General features: G+C 40.6%; 1 protein-coding gene across 1 annotated transcript in view; it reads left to right on the top strand.

Annotated features, from left to right (window-relative positions):
• Positions 1 to 17,224, top strand: part of LOC148863879 (translocon at the outer membrane of chloroplasts 64-like) — a 91,288-nt gene that overhangs the window by 25,408 nt on the left and 48,656 nt on the right. Inside the window, exon 7 of the mRNA XM_088976022.1 lies at positions 1,773 to 1,941. Within this exon, the coding sequence (XP_088832148.1) occupies positions 1,773 to 1,941 (169 nt within the window). The remainder of the gene's footprint in view (positions 1 to 1,772; positions 1,942 to 17,224) is intronic.

The raw sequence follows: 17,224 nt of genomic DNA, 5'->3' as shown, positions 1-17,224 counted from the left end.
TAGTTAGTCATATTGATAATGATGAATTGTTGCGTTTTGTGATAGCAGCTCTTTGGCAAACCTGGGGCCTTCAGAAGATTGGGTTTTTATTTCAGAGAGAAGTTGGTGGTCCTATTGGGAAAGGCTGATTTTTTTTTTTCTGATCAATAACTGCAAATTTCATTAATAATTAAAAACAGGTTACATAAAAAGCAAAGAGCGTAGGAGAGGTAGTCTTTTAACTCTCCTCAAAGTTGAAATAATGTTACAATTGAGCCCAAAATAATTGATTTCTTCCCACCCCTTGTTTTTCTAAAGCATCAACAAAGGCATTAGCTGTTCTTTTAATCCAATTTAATGTCACATCCAAAGTCTAGCTTCTTCCTTTTGCAGCCATCCCATCACCGACTTCGAGTCACTTTCTATAACCAACTTGCTAATGTTCATGTCCCTTTCCCTTTGCACTAGTGTTTTAAAAGCGCAAGGCACAAAAAAGGCACATGGGTCAATTTGCGCCTGAGGTGCAAGGTGGGGCGTGCACCTTTTTAAGCAAGGCATAAAATTAAAAAAAAGGCTAAAAAATAAAAAAATAAAAAATGCAAGATAAAAAATTATTAAACATAATATTAATAAAAATATAAACTTTAATTTTAAAATAAACGTTTTAAAAAACCTATTGTCTAATATTAAAATACATAAATATAACATGTAAAGCATATTCAAATGAGAATTTAAAAAATAAAATCAAATATATAAAACGTTTTCAAGCATATAAAACCCACAATCTCTTTTTTTTTTTTTTTCTCTCAATTGCATTAATTCAAGTAGCTAATGTGATGTGAAACATATTACATTCCTGATTCTACTAGCCGCCTTTGTACCACACCCCTTATGGCAAGCCCAAACAAGTCCACATTAGGTCTTAAATTCTTAGTTCTCACACAAAAAATAATGATTTTATAGTTTTAATTGCTTTTTAAGAAGACATTTTATTAGGATGAATGAATGAATGAAGAACATTACCAAATAGGGGGTTCTCGAAGCTTCGGTGAGAGAGGGGTGTGGCACAGGGGTCCAGTGGCTGCGGAGCCCCTCGCAGCCCCTGGCCCAGCCACCAGACACAAAAAAAAGCAAAAAAGTGTCAAAGTTTCAAAAGGTGCACGCCTGGGTTGAGGCACAAGGTGCACCAGGCGTGTGCCTTTTGAAAGGGCTGTGCCTAGGACCTGGACGAGGCGCCTACCCTGAAATGTGCCTTGCTTGTGCGCCTAGGCGCGCTTCAGGTGTGCCTTGTAAATCACTGCTTTGCACACCTTCCATTAGAACCATGAGTGACTTTTCTCTTTGGCTTTGGGGGTGCCATTTGATGGAGGTTGTGTTTGGCTTTGATTAAGGGGATTCTACTAAATGGCATCAGATGGGGCAAGATTGTAGGTTGTTTGGAAGGGGTTACATCAGTTACTTTTCATGATTCATGAAATCTGGTAACCATTTGGGTTTTGTGTTACTGTTTTCAGATGGATTTCTAGGGAATGAAATGCCACTTCCGATGACTTGGTGAGATAAGGGGTCAATCAGTATAGCTTGGATGATGATTTTTTTTTTCCATAGAAAGCATTTATGGCTGATTTACTTGTACATTTTGCACATTGAGTAAATATGGGCTTGGCATTTATAGCTTTCTATGAAAATTGAGTAAATATTATGTGGAACTATTGGTGTGTTATCAAAAGCATGGAGTACTTGACATGTTTTCTAGCCTATCAATTTTCTAGTTATTTGCATTCTTGAAACAGGCATGAGTTCAAAACTAATCATGGACAATGGATCGACTCTACTAAGCCAGTTTTAGATCCTGTTATATTAGCAAAAGTTCAGCAACCAATGGAGTTCACAGATGCAAAATTTGACAGTTGCAAACTAATAAGGAATGAAACACGGTCTGCTCTTAGCTCACTATTGAAGGTATTGCATTTCTTTAAGAATTCTGTTGTACTTCAGATTCCTAGCTGCAGAAACTTGATGTTTATTATTAGCTTTCATGCTGTAAGAAATAAGGTTTAATGTGATTTCTACCATATCAGAACCTTACAGTGGAATTTCCCCATCTGTAACCAAATCATTGTAGTTCACAGCATTCAAACTTGGCTTTTGACTGATGGAAGCCACAGATGTTGACAGCACTTACATGGGAAGTGGAGAATGGCTAGGAGGTTCGTTATGGATAAAGGTATTCGGGATTTTAGCAATTTAGAGGTTAAGCATGACTGCCAAATATTACAAGTTAGGTGGGATATCAGAACATAGTGTCAAAAGGGCTGTGATACAAGTAACTAGTGAATGAGGGTTACTTAAACATAGGATGAAGCTTGTGCTGATGTTTAGTGATTATTTTGGGTGGGTGGGGAGGTGGTTACACCTAGGGGTTATTTGGAGCTGAGTTAAATGCAAGAAGGATCTCCTTTGGAGGGTATGGTCTGGAATAGACTACATCCCTGTTTGGTAGTGCTTCTTTTAAGCGCTTATTGGGAAAAACACTTAAAACATTCCAAAAGCACTTGAAAGATACCTATACTACCCCCATTTGAACGAAGCACTTTTTCATCAAACACTCATAAGATAAGCACTTAGACAAAATTCCTTTTAGAAACAATAAACAATCCCATACATTGCTTAAGGTATGTACCTTCATAGAGTTAGACCTACTGAAGTAAAAAAAGGCACTAAATAAAATGAAGAAGGGAAAGGTGGTCCTTATGGGGAAATGGTTGTGGAGATTCCCACTAGGGAAGGAGAAATTATGGGCTAAAATAGTGGTAAGCAAACATGGCCTGGAGATAAATGGATGGGATGCTGGAATCTGGGCTAGGACCACCAGCGCTTTGCTTTGGAAAGCCATTCATGATCTATTACTAGTTTTTTCCCCTTTTATCTGATATGATTTGAATTCAGGTAACTCCATAAAATTCCGGGAACAAACTTGGGTGGGGAATGCCCCTCTAAAGGACCAGTTTCCTTCTTTGTATGCCCTATCTGTTTTTAAAGATGAGCCAGTTTCCTCTTTCATCACCCCTTCCGCTTCCAATTTTGGGTTTGGTTGGAATTTGGGTCTAAGAAGGGCTATGAGAGACTTAAACCTTGATAGTATTTCGAGTCTTCTCCAACTTCTTGATGATGTTTTCTTAGACCCTGTTAAGGAAGACTCTAGAATCTGGATCCCCACCCCTACTGGTTCCTTCTCCTGTGCCTCATTCTTTAAAGTTTTAAGCCAGTCTACCAATCCTAGGATTGGTAGTTTTTGCTGGGAAGCCTTTTTGGAAAGAATCAACATTAGTGATTTGCTCCAAAAGAAGAGTCCCAATACTTGTCCCCTCATTGGTGTGTTCTTTGTAAAGCTGATGGGAGACTGGTTTTCATCAATTGGTGTCTTGCCAATTTGCAAAATCTATTCGGGAGTGGGCTTTATCTCTGATTGGGTGTACTTGGAATCCTCCATCAAATTTGCAAAGTCTTTTTGCTCCTTTTTTCAGGTGGCGTATGAAGAGGGGAAGGACTATGTAGAGAGGACTGAGGGCAGCAGTCTGCTGGTCTTTATGGGAAGAAAGAAACTCTAGGATTTTTTTTGAAGAAGAGAGAAGTGCTGAAGATCTGAGGGCTCTAATCCATATAAGGGCTGTATAGTGGATGAAATCCCTAGAGCTATTCACAGATTATATAGTGGATGACATGCTGAGGAAGTGGGGTGAGATTGCTAGCTATACCTAGACTAAAGTAGTAATGAGTGTCTTGGGCTCCCTCACCTGCGGGTTTCATGAAACTAAACTTTAATGGAAGTAGCAAAGGGAACCTTGGACAATTAGGGATTGGGGATGTTTTCAGGGATGAGAATGGGGTTTTTCTGCCATGTTCTCAGGCCCAATTGGAGTGGGTGACTCTCTCAGAGCTGAGATCCATGCAGTTATGGAAGGAGTCCAGAAAGCTAGGGAGATGAATATCAGAAAACTCATAATTGAAGGGGACTCGAAGGTGGTGGTAGGGTGGCTGAATAAAGACGGTAGTGGTTTATGGAGTTATAGCAATATGAGGAGGAAATCCAGATGGCTGGTTCGAGAAATGGAAGTTAAAATCAGTTGGGTAAGCTAATTCTTTTGTTGATGGGTTAGCTAAACAAGGGGTGGACAGGGAGTCAATGTTCTGGGCACAATTGTAATTTAAATCTCTTTTTTTCTTTTTTCTGTTTCTCTCTTGTTTCCTTTCTTGGGGCTCAAGTTGAAATTGGAAGATAAGAAAGTTTGTCTTCCTCTTTGTAATTCTTATTGTGATAATTAATGAATTGTGTTATTGATAAAAAAAATGAAGAAGGGAAAGGTGTTAGGACCTGGTGGGATTCCAATAGAAGTATGGAAAGGTACGAGAGAGGTAGGCTTCTTATGGATAGCCAAGCTATTTAGTGAAAGAAAAGAAGATGCCTGATGACTGGAGAAACAACAATGTGGTGCCTATATTTAAGAACAAAAGTGATATACAAAGTTGTAATAACTATTGAGGGAGAGGATAATTGAACAAAGATTATGATTTGAAACAAGTGTATTGGAGAACCAATTTGACTTTATGCTAGGGAGACCAACCATGGAAGCTATATTTCTTTTGAGATGATTGGGAGAAAAGTTTAGTGAGAACAAGAAAGATCTTCATATGGTGTTCATTGATATAGAAAAGGCACATGATAGAGTTTCTAGAGAGATAATATGGTGAGTCTTGGAAAAGAAAGGGGGTTCAAAGTAGGTGTATAGACCTAATTAGACCTGTTCATGGGCCGGGTGGTCCGATGGGCTTAAATTCGGGCCAAAAAGCCCGACCCGCAATAAATTCGAGCCGGGCTCGGGTTTTGTCAAAATAGCCCGGCCCGACCTAATATTAAACTTAAAATTAGTTATGTGATTATGTCCATTTGAATAAATTTTTTGATTTAAGAATGTAAAATTGTGTTTTAAAATATAAAAGAAAGGGAAAAATACCATCTTGTAGGCCCATTGTTCATTTAAATAGAAAAAGAAATACTATCTGAATTTTTAATTCTAATTTGGATAGGGAAAATTGTTTTTTTTTTTAATTAGGTCGGGCTTCGGGCTCGGGCTCGGGCTCGAGTTTCAGGCTTTTTACCAGGGCCGGGCTCGGGCCCAAGTTATAGGCCCGTTGGTCGGGCAGGGCTTGGGCTCGGGCCTAGTATATTTTCATTATTGATAAGTGAAAGCCCGGCCCGGCCCATCCCATGAACAGGTCTAGACCTAATTAAGATATGTATGAGGGGTAACAACTAATGTTAGAACACTAGTGGGATTGTGGGAGGTTCTTCAGATTTTTTAGTTACTATTGGTCTTCACCAAGGTTCAGCACTTGGCCCTTATCTGTTCACACTAATCCTAGATGAATTGATTAAACATATTCAGGAGGAAGTTCCATGGTGCATGCTGTTTGTGGATGACATTGTTTTAATTGATGAAACTAATGAATGATTAAATGCAAAATTAAGCTTATGGGCAAATGCCTTATAAACAATAGGTTTTAAAATAAGTAGGGCTAAAACAGAGTGTATGACATGTAAATTTAGTAATAATAGGCGTGTAAATCAAGATACACTTAGGATTAGAGACCAAGAAATAACTCAATTTGACCATTTCTGGTTCCTTGGTTCAATAATTCATAACAAGGGAGAGATTGACGAGGATGTCACCACTCACCCGAAGAATAGTAGGATGGGCAAAATGAAGAGGTGCATCTGGATTTTTATGTGATAGGCGAATACCACTTGGATTAAAAGGAAATTTTTATAGAACAGTTATGAGGCCAGCTATGTTGTATGGAGTGGAGTGTTTGGCTGCCAAGAAATAACATGTCTAGAAAATGAATGCAGCAGAAATGTGAATGCTAAGATGGATGAGTGGAAAAACTAGAAAGGATAGGATTAGGAATGAAGTTATCTGTAGGAACTTAGGAGTAGCTCCAATAGGTGATAAAATGAGAGAGACTAGACTAAAATCACTTGGGCATATGGATAGAAGACCACCAAATATGCTGGTTAGAAGAGATCGGGGTAGACGAAAAAGGACATGGATAGAAGTAGTGAGAAATGATTAAAGCACTAATAATTTAGCAGTGGATATGGCTTTAAATAGAACGGATGGGCGGGATAGGACTCATGTTGCCAACCCCATATAGTTGGAACAAGGCATGGATGATGGTGATGATGATACATTGGTTAAGATCTAAGGCACAATAATTGTGGCTTATCTGGATTGGGAGGTAAAAGAATAGGGCTTCACTAGTTGGCAGTTTCAAGGAAGATTTGATGGAAGCAGAATTTTGGTGGCAGGGATGCCCACTTTCTCCTTTCCTCTTTACTTTGGTGATGGACATCTTCAACTATCTCTTTGAGAATTCTAACCATCTAAATCTAGTGAAAGGGTTTGAAGTAGGGAGAAATTTGGTTCATATTTCACATCTACAATTTGTTGATGATATCATTTTGTTTTTGGATGCCTCCTTGGAAGACATCACAAATGTGAAAAGGATAATCGACTGCTTCGAATTAATCACAGGGTTGAGGGTCAATTTTAGTAAAAGCAACATTGTAACCATAAATTCTGTAACAGAGGATCTCCTATAACAATTCAAATCAGTGCAGGATTGTAAAGTGGAAAATCTCCCTATCTCCTACTTGGGGGATGCCTTTTAGTGGAAATCCAAGATCTTTAAGTTTTTGGGGTCCGGTAGTGGAGAAATGTGAATAGAAGCTAGCATCTTGGAAAAGATGTTACCTCTCTAAAGGGGCAAGACTCACACTTCTAAAGGCCTCCCGTGCAAATCTATCTATCTACTTCATATCAGTTTTTCAAATCCCGATAAAAGTGAGGAATTTAATTAAAAAAATCCAAAGAAACTTTCTTTGGGATGGAGAAGGAGAGAAAAGAAACTATTTGGTAAGCTGGAAGCAAGTATGCAAGCCAAAAGGGGGATTGGGAGTTGGACATCTAAAAGAGAAAAATACTTCTCTTCTTGGCGAAATGGCAAATGACTATTGGAGGTTCCCTATCGAATCCAATACCCTTTGGACAGCTGTAATCACAAGAAAATATGGTTCACGCAACAATGGATGGGATAGCAATCTCCTTTTGAACCGGATAAAGTCATCAAATCCTTGGAAAGGTATTGTCTCTTCACATTCCGTCTTCTTTTCTTTTCTTTAGATACAGATTGGGGAATGACTATAAAATAAAATTCTGGAAGAACCTTTGGTGGGGGAATTCTACTTTAGCGGCCTCCTTCCCTAGACTCTACGACCTCGCCCTAGACAAAGACTCAACTGTCTTCTCTTGTATTCCTAACCTGCCTGTCGACAACAACCTGAACCTACAACTCAGAAGATTGTAGAGGAGATGGGCCGAATGGCCCATAGACTGTTACTTCATGTTATGTTATGTTTCTCTCTGTTATGGGCCTTATTCTAGGCCCATACTCTGTAGTGTTCTGTTTTTGTATTTTTCTGCCCACTCAAGGGCCTCTCTGTAATTTATCAAAGATTAACTTAATAAAAGAGTATTAGAGTGTTAGAGGGAGGTTAAGTTCGAACTCCTCATCCTCTAACTCTCCTTGCCGCAGTTCTCTCTCTCTCTTCTTCTTCTCTAATCTTCTCTTGTTAGTTTTTCGGGTTTTCTAGTACAATCCCATACTTCTAGGACTGTTTTTCAACTTGGTATCAGAGCGGGTCGTTACTTGGTGTGTCCTTCATGTGGTTCTAGTTCATCCAACTGCATGAGGAGGTTCTAGGGCTGAATGTTTACAGTCATTCGCCTGGTTCTTAGAGGTCATTGGAGGGTGCCCAAGTTTCTATACACTTGGAGAAGGGTTCGGTGACCAGGAGGAATCGGAGAGCAAGTTTTTTCAGCCTGATTTGAAATCAGAGAAAAGGGATTTCGAAGCTAGCTCAGAGAGCAAAGAGTTCGGCCTGGTTTGAAGTTCAAACCAGAGATATTGTAAGTTGTTTTCTCAGTTCTTTGCTGAGTTATTTTTTGTTATTTGGGAGGACTGTTAAAGCATTCAAAGCACACCTCCATTCGGCCCACTGTTGCTGGCCTGATTTCTGGGTTATTCTGGAAGTGTTGTTCGACTGTTATTGGGCTTCCAAACTGCTAAAAAAACTGATTTAAATTAAGTGGTACAAGCCTCTACTTTAGTTCAGTTGCTTCTTGGACCTAGACAAAGTGTTATTGAAGTGATTTCTGCTTGTTAACAGTGAAGTGTTGACTGTTGCATACATAGTGTTTGTAAAAGGTCCTCTTAGGTATTGTAGACTGTTTTCTTTGTTCTCCTTGGGAAATTATTGTTGGGAATCAAGAATACATATTGTTTGGAGGCATGTTGATTGTTCCTTGAAGGCTGAACCAGGGTTTCTTCTCTTTGAAAGTGCTGCCACTGAACTTGGTTCTCACGGCTGTCAGTTCTGAACTGAGTTTGTGTGTTGCTGTGTTTGCTATTATTTCAACTCAATCTGAGTTCTTTGAAGTCAGATCACTTTTAAAGGCTTGTCGAAACCCTAATTGAAGCTGTTACATAATGGACTACTCAGAAATTGAGAACAAGAGCACTGCTGAATATGGACATAATTCGGGAACTACAACTGATTCCTTGTTGGCTGTAACTACAGTTAAATTGGATGGAACCAATTATTTGGCCTGGTCACAATCCGTAAAAATTCATATTTGCGGTAGAGGAAAGTGGGGGTTTATCTCTAGGAGCAAGAAAGCTCCCCCAGAGGAGGATCCCTCCTATGAGAAATGGGTGCAGGAGAATTACATAGTGATCAGGTGGCTTGTGAACTCAATGCAACCACAGATTAGCCAACATTACCTGTGGATGAACTCGGCTAAAGAAATTTGGGATAGTGTTGCAGAAACTTACTCCTAGAAGTTGAATGTTGCTAGAGCTTACAAATTGAGAAGTGATGTGAAGAATCTAAGGCAAGGGGAGAAGTCACTTGCAGCATACTTCTCAACCCCGAAATCTCTATGGCAGGAGATTGATTTGATAGAGGCTGTGACATGGGATACCCCCAAAGATGCTGAAACATACAGGAAATTGGTTGAAAGGAATAGGGTCTTTGAGTTATTGACAGGGCTGAACTCTGAATACGACATTACAAAGTAAAACATCTTGTCCAAGGAAGATGTTTCATTGTCACAAGCATATACTTTGGTCAGCAGTGAAGAAAGTAGGAGGCAAGTGTAGGTTCAAGGAGTCGGTATCAATGATCATTTTGCAAATATGGGAATTAAACCCAAAGGGGTTACAGAGACTTCATACTTTGCCTATCTCTCTTCTGTTGCTTCTAACCCCATTCCTAGGTCTGTCTCAGAAGCCCTTGGGATTCCAGAATGGAGAGATGCCATGGAGATCGAAATGGATGCTCTACATGCAAATGGTACTTGGGAGGTGGTGGATTTGCTTGAAGGGAAGGATCCAGTTGGGTGCAAGTGGGTTTTTACCATTAAATACAGGGCTGGTGGAACTATTGAGAGGTACAAGGCCAGACTTGTTGCGAAAGGCTACACACAGACGTATGGGATTGACTACTTAGAGACTTTTGCCCCTGTTGCCAAGATGACATCTGTGAGGGTTCTTTTATCTCTAGCAGTTCATTTTGTTTGGCCTCTCTATCAGTTAGATGTAAAGAATGCATTTCTGAATGGTGACTTACATGAGGAGGTCTACATGTGTCTTCCTCCAAGGATGTATGGGAAATATATGCAAGGAAAGGTATGTAAACTGAAGAAATCTCTTTATGGCCTCAAACAATCTCCTAGAGCTTGGTTTGAGAGATTTAGAGCTGCACTTGTTAAATTCGGCTATGTTCAGACACAGTCAGATCATACTCTGTTTGTGAAGAAAAGTAGATCTCTAGCAGTGTATCTCATTGTGTATGTTGATGACATTATAGTGACTGGTGATGATGCCTCAGGCATTCTGGCCCTTAAGTCTTTCCTCCATATAGAATTTGAGATTAAGGATCTGGGGGAGTTGAGATACTTCCTTGGCATAGAAGTTGCCAGATCCAGGGATGGGATTCTTATTTCCCAAAGGAAATATGTTCTTGATTTGTTGTCTGAAACTGGAAAACTGGGTGCATGACCAGCTGCAACTCCCATTGATATAAGTCACAAACTTTCAGCTTCGGATGGAATTTTTTTGGAAGACAAAGGGGTCTTTCAGAGACTTCTTAGGAAGCTTCTGTACCTGTGCATGACTAGGCCAGATATTGCGTATGCTGTCAGTTGCATTAGCCAGTTCATGCATGCTCCTAGAGATACTCATATGGCAGCAGCATAACGGATTTTGTGCTATCTGAAAGGCTCTCCAGGGAAAGGAATTCTATTTACCAAGCGTGGTCATTTGAAACTTGAAGCCTATACTGATGCTGATTGGGCTGGAAATATTGATGATAGAAGATCTACTTCAGGGTATTGCAGTCTAGTGGCTGGTAATGTTGTCTCTTGGAGGAGTAAGAAACAATCTGTTGTGGCCCGATCCTCCGCAGAAGCAGAGTATAGAGCCATGGCACATGGAGTCTCGGAATTGTTGTGGCTAAGGTCCTTAATGGAAGAACTTGGGATTGATCATGACAAACCCATGATGTTGTACTGTGATAATCAGGTTGCCATCAACATTGCTCACAACCTGGTACAACATGATTGAACCAAACATATTGAAGTTGATCGACACTTTATTCGAGAAAGAGTCTCCTCTGGAGAAGTGTGTCTTCCATTCTTTACTTCTGAAGGACAATTGGCAGACTTTCTCACCAAGGGAATTTCCAAAGCAAGGCTTCATCATCACACTGGCAAGCTGGGCATGATTAACATCTATGCTCAGTTTGAGGGGGAGTGTAGAGGAGATGGGCCGAATGGCCCATAGACTGTCACTTCATGTTATGTTATGTTTCTCTCTGTTATGGGCCTTATTCTGGGCCCATACTCTGTAGTGTTCTGTTTTTGTATTTTTCTGCCCACTCAAGGGCCTCTCTGTAATTTATCAAAGATTAACTTAATAAAAGAGTATTAGAGTGTTAGAGGGAGGTTAAGTTCGAACTCCTCATCCTCTAACTCTCCTTGCCGCAGTTCTCTCTCTCTCTCTCTCTTCTTCTCTAATATTCTCTAATATTCTCGTTAGTTTTTTTGGTTTTCTAGTACAGTCCCATACTTCTAGGACTGTTTTTCAACTAAGACCTTTAAGGGACCAAGAATTTTCAGATACCCGAGTGTGGACCCTCCACCCAAATGAAGAGTTCTCTTCCAAGTCTTTGTTCAAGGCTCTTTCAATAGGTGAACAACACAGGTCCTGCTTCCCCTTCAAGAAAATTTGGTGCAAACACATCCCTTCTAGAGTGTGCTTCTTTGTATGGGAGGCATGCCTACAGAGAATAAATACATGTGACCTCCTTCAGAAGAAAAGTCTAGGAAGACTTTACATTTCTCCTCATGCTTGCTGTTTGTGCCACACCCCATGGACGTTTAAACATGTGATTAGGGAAGTGGAGAAGATTGCCAAGGAGGTTGAGGCTGAATTTAAATGGGTCCAAGGAAGTGCAAACGGGCTAGCTGATGGATTAGCAAAACAAGGGGCATTGCGGCAGCAATTATTTTGGGCTACACTGTAATGAGGGATGAATAGAGTGAGGAAAAGGGATCAACAGTCCCATCATCAAATTGTATGAAATGATTACAATCTGAATTTTAATAAAACATATATTTACTGATAAAAAAAAAGAAGGAGAAACAGCTGACCACCTTCTTATCCATTGTAAATTCACTTGAAAGGTCTGGCTGCATTTCTTAAACCTGATAGGGTGCCATTGGGTCAACTCAGAACATATTCAAGACTTACTTCATCAGTGGCAAGGCTGTGGCCTAAGCAAAAGAGGCAAAGCCTAGTGGCAAATGGTGTTACATGAAGTTATGTGGGGTGTCTGGGAAGAAAGGAACAAGCGGGTATTTGAAAACAAGGTCAGAACTCTAGAAGAGTTACTCTCGGACATCACCTTTCACTGTAACTTTTGGGCTGCTAATTCGGAGCTGTTCCAAGATCTCTCAATCAATGACTTCAACAGGAACTTACAAACTATTCTCTTCCTCCCTCATTCCGCTCAGACTCCCTTAAGACATCTAGTTTCACTCAGTGAAGGAGGAATGATGTTACATTTTGATGGGAACGCTGCAGGCAATCCAGGGTGTGCTGGAATAGGGGGATTCTTAAGGGATGAAAGGGGTAACATTTGTTGGGTTTATAGTGGACCAACCAGTTTCACTGACTCAACTAAGGCTGAAGTGTTGGCTACTCTCATTGGAATCAGAATAGCTAAAAGTTTGGGTGTTCAGAATCTTTCCATCGCAGGGGACTCGGTAAATTCCATCAAATGGTTAAGGGACAAGGAAGGGGATCCTTGGAGGTTAAGCCATTATTTAAAGCAAGGGATTCCCTTGACAGTTTAAATGCAAACCTTTTTTGGATTCCGAGGGAACTTAATCCTATTGCAGATGGCTTAGCTAAATTGGGTGCTTGCTTAGAGAATCTGTATGGTGATAGGATTCCTCCTTTGTACATCCTCTCATGTACTCCTTTTTATTTTAATGAGATGTAAATCAGTCCTCTAATATCAAGATTAAACTTAGTGATTAGCAGAATAGAACATATCCGAATAACTGTATAAGAGAGGAAGATGGCGAAGAGAAGAGGTAAGAGAAGAAGTCGAATTAATCACCCTTCTCATCTAACCCTATTTTATTAATCTCTAATATACCCTTAAGTGGGCGACTAGCTTGGCAGTTACATAAAGAAAATAAAATAAGAACAAATAACAGGCTCATTAAGTGAGGCCCATCAACATAAAATAAAAGATAAAATAAAGTATATCACATGAAAGGCTATTAGGGCGCATTCGGCCCAGTCTCTTTACACTCCCCCTCAAGCTAAGCATAGATGTCAATCATGCCCAACTTGCTTATATAGTGTGTCAATTTCCCCCTGGGAACTCCCTTGGTCAAGATATCAGCTAATTGCTCTTCTGATGTGAGAAATGGTAAACGAACTTCTCCTGAAGAGACTCTTTCCCTTGTGAAATGCCTATCAACCTCAATGTGCTTAGTTCTGTCATGTTGAACAAGATTATGTGCGATGTTGATAGTAGCTTGGTTGTCACAATAGAGCATCATTGGTTTCTCGTAATCCACCCCCAATTCCTCTAGAAGGGATCGTAGCCATAGTATTTATGACACACCACGAGCCATTGCCCTGTATTCTGCTTCAACTGAGGATCTAGCAACTACTGATTGTTTCTTACTCCTCCAAGACACAATATTCCCAGCAACCAGAGCACAATAACTAGAGGTGGACCTTCTGTCATAAATACATCCTGCCCAATTTGCATCAGTAAAGGCTTCCAGCTTCATGTGACCATGCTTATCAAATAGAATACCTTTCCTTGGAGTACCTTTCAAGTAGCACATAACCCTTTCTGCAGCAGCTAGATGAGTATCTCTGGGAGAATGCATAAACTGACTGATAACACTGACTGCATAGGAAATATCTGGCCGAGTCATGCAAGGGTATAACAGCTTCCCAAACAGTCTCTGAAACACTCCCTTATCAGACAAAAGTCACCATCTGTGGCAAAAAGCTTATGATTAGGATCAATCGGAGTGGAGATGGGTTTAGCTCCAAGTTTACCAGTTTTAGCAAGAAGATTAAGGACATATTTGCGCTGAGATATGAATATACCATCCTTAGATCGAGCAACTTCAATGACCAGGAAATACCGAAGATCTCCCAAATCTTTGATTTCAAATTCATAGTTGAGAAATGCTTTTAGTTTACTGGCCTCTTCAATGTTATTACCCGTGACCACAATATCATCAACATAAACAATTAAGAAGGTCACTAGAGAGTCATTTCTCTTCAAGAACAGTGTATGATCAGATTGTGTTTGAATATAGCCAAAAGAGACAAGAGCAGCCCGAAATCCCTCAAACCAAGCCCGAGGAGATTGTTTGAGACCATAAATAGATTTGTAGTTTACACACCTTGCCTTTCGTTTCTTTCCCATACACTCCTGGAGGTAGAGACATATAGACCTCTTCATGCAGTTCTCCATTCAAGAAGGCATTTTTAACATCGAACTGGTGTAGGGGCCAGTCAAAAGTAGCTGCTAAAGAAAGTAAAACCCTGGCTAAAGTCATCTTAGCTATAGGAGCAAATGTTTCAAGATAGTTAATGCCATACATTTGGGTGTAACCCTTAGCAACCAACCGAGCCTTAAACCTCTCAACAAAGCCATCAAAGTGATATTTAATAGTAAACACCCATTTATAACCCACTGGTTCCTTCCCTTCTGGCAAGTCCACAATATCCCAGGTATGATTCTTATGCAATGCATCAAGTTCGGTCATCATAGCTTCCCTCCATTTAGCTTGAGATAAAGCTTCTGGTACAGACCTGGTATCACATGGGAAGAAACAGAGGCAAGAAAAGAGTAGTAGGAAGGGGAGTGAGGGCTGTAAGATAAGTGTTTGGAGATACAATGGGCTGTACACTTCCGCTTGCCCTTGCGAAGAGCAATAGGAAGGTCAAGGTCTGGAACAGTCGGAGATGGGAAAATAGAGGGCTGGCCTGTTTCCTCAGGAATGATGGGAGTGGCAAGATGCTCTTCTGAAGGAGTGGAAACACCCTGCACATGTCTGAATCTATGCCTTTGGTACCACCTTTGGAGAGTAGGAGCAGAAGCAGGAGGGGGAGCAGGGACATCAGGGGTAGGTCCAGTGGAAGAGGTGGACACCCCATGATCAGACTCACAAGGGATGGGAAGAGGAACAACTGGAGACATAGCAAAATACTCATCAATTTTCTCCCCCTCAGGAGGAATACTAAAGAAGGGAGTCAACTCTGCAAAGGTGACATCTTGAGATACAAAGTGGGTGCCACGAACTGGATCAAAACAGTAATAACCCATCTGTGTGGAAGCATATCCCAGAAACACGCACTTATGAGCCTTAGGTTTAAACTTGTGCCTTTGGTGACTATGAATATGCACATAGCAAGTACACCCAAACACATGAAGAGGAAGAGAAAAGAGATCCTTATCTGGGAAGAGAATACTAAAAGGGGTTTTAAAGCCAAGGACCCGAGAGGGCATACGGTTGATCAGAAAGGTAGCAGTAAGGACAACATCTCCCCAAAACTTTATAGGAACATGGGATGCAAATAAGAGGGATTTGGCAACCTCAACCACATGCCTGTTCTTTCTTTTCGCCACCCCGTTTTGTTGTGGAGTGTAGGAACATGAACTTTGATGAATAACCCCAAAAGTTTCAAGATAGGTGGAGAGGGTTATCTCAAAATACTCCTTAGCATTGTTAGAGCGGAATATTTTGATACGTGTATTAAACTGGGTGAGGATGAGTTCATGAAAATTTTTCACAATAACTGGTACTTCATCCCTGGATTTCATGAGATAAATCCAAGTGTAACGTGAATAATCATCAATAAAAAGGATAAAGTACCTGTAACCCCCCATGGTTGGCGTGTGATATGGTCCCCACACATCAGAGTGAACAATATGGAAAGGAGAAAAGGACAAGTGACCAAACCGAAAATGACATAATACAATTTTGATAACAGGCTCTGACACGACTGACTCTAAGGCAACTCCATTAGGTGGTCCCAAAGCTTGATCTGGTGTATCCAGCAAGTATATTCCGTTTGCCTCATGGCCACTCCCAATCATCCTTCGAGACTGCAGGTCCTGAAAAATACAATGAGTGGGAAAGAAAGTTATGCTGCAATTCATTGACTTTGTTAAGCTACTAACAGATAAGAGGTTTTTGTTAAGCTTAGGGACATGAAGAATAGAAGATAAGAATAGGGTTTCAGAGGTCTTTATATCACCTTTACTAGAGATGGGGGCAAGGGACCCATCGGCAAGGGATATTTTCTCTTTCCTAGAGAGGAGGTGATATGAGCAAAACTCGTTAGATAGGCTGGTCATATGGTCTGATGCACCGGAATCAATAATCCAAGGGATTTTATGATTACTTGAAGCTGAAGCATGATTCGCAGAAGCACGAGTACCTGAGTGAGCAAAAGCTGATGAAGATGATGTACTGTTGGAAGGGTGAGTTGAAGAAACCATAGCTTCCAGGTGATTTAGGAGCCTCCCATACTTCTCAAAATCCAGCTTCATTGCAGCCAACTGCTCAATAGTTGATTTTTCTTCACTTTCCTTACTTCCCCCTTCAGGCACTGTAGCAGCATTAGCAGTTTTGGAATTTTCCACTTGACTGCCCTTCTTAGGGTTATTATTGTTCTTAAACCTATCAGGAAGAAGTTCAGGATGAAGCTTCCAACAGGTGTCCTTTGTATGCCGTGGTTTCTTGCAATATTCACACATCTGCTCTCTTTTCTCAGTAGGGCCCTTCGGTTTCATTCCCGCATGTGCAAAATGTTTTGTAGATGGATTCTGCAACTGCACATGCTGCCTACTTTCCTCACTACTTATCATAGCATATGCCTGTGAAAGAGTAACCTCATCCCTGGCCAAAATGTTCTGTCTGATAATATTCAAACTCAGGGTTGAGTCTAGTGAGAAACTCAAACACCCTATTTCTCTCCACTAGCTTTCTATACATTTCAGCATCCTTTTTACTCTCCCACACCACTGTCTTCATAACATCAATTTCCTGCCATAGGGATTTTAGTATAGAGTAGTAGATTGCCACACTCTTCTCCCCCTGTCTCAGGTTCTTCACATCACTTTTCAATTTGTATGCTCTGGCTACATTCAGTTTCTGTGAATAGGTCTCAGTTACACTGTCCCATATCTCCTTAGCCGAAGACATCCAGAGATAGTGCTGGCTTATATGGGGTTGCATAGAGTTGATTAACCATCCAATAACAGTATAGTTATCTTGCATCCATCTTTCAAATTCAGGGTCTGTCTCTTCGGGTTTCACCTTGCTGCCTGTGGGATACCCGAGTTTTCCTCTACTACAAACATAGATTTTTATAGACTGTGCCCAAGCAAGATAGTTCATCCCATCTTGCTTAATTGTGGTAACACCAGTCAAAACGGAATCTACTGAAGCAGGTCTAGAAACTGGCACCTGCTTGAACTCACTTCCGTATCCCTCCATTAATCAAACAGAAA

Source organism: Nelumbo lutea, chromosome 3, assembly GCF_056320005.1.
Source record: "Nelumbo lutea isolate HS-2025 chromosome 3, American lotus-T2T, whole genome shotgun sequence".
NCBI classification, from domain to species: domain Eukaryota; kingdom Viridiplantae; phylum Streptophyta; class Magnoliopsida; order Proteales; family Nelumbonaceae; genus Nelumbo; species Nelumbo lutea.
This window is presented reverse-complemented; position numbering and strand designations above follow the sequence as displayed.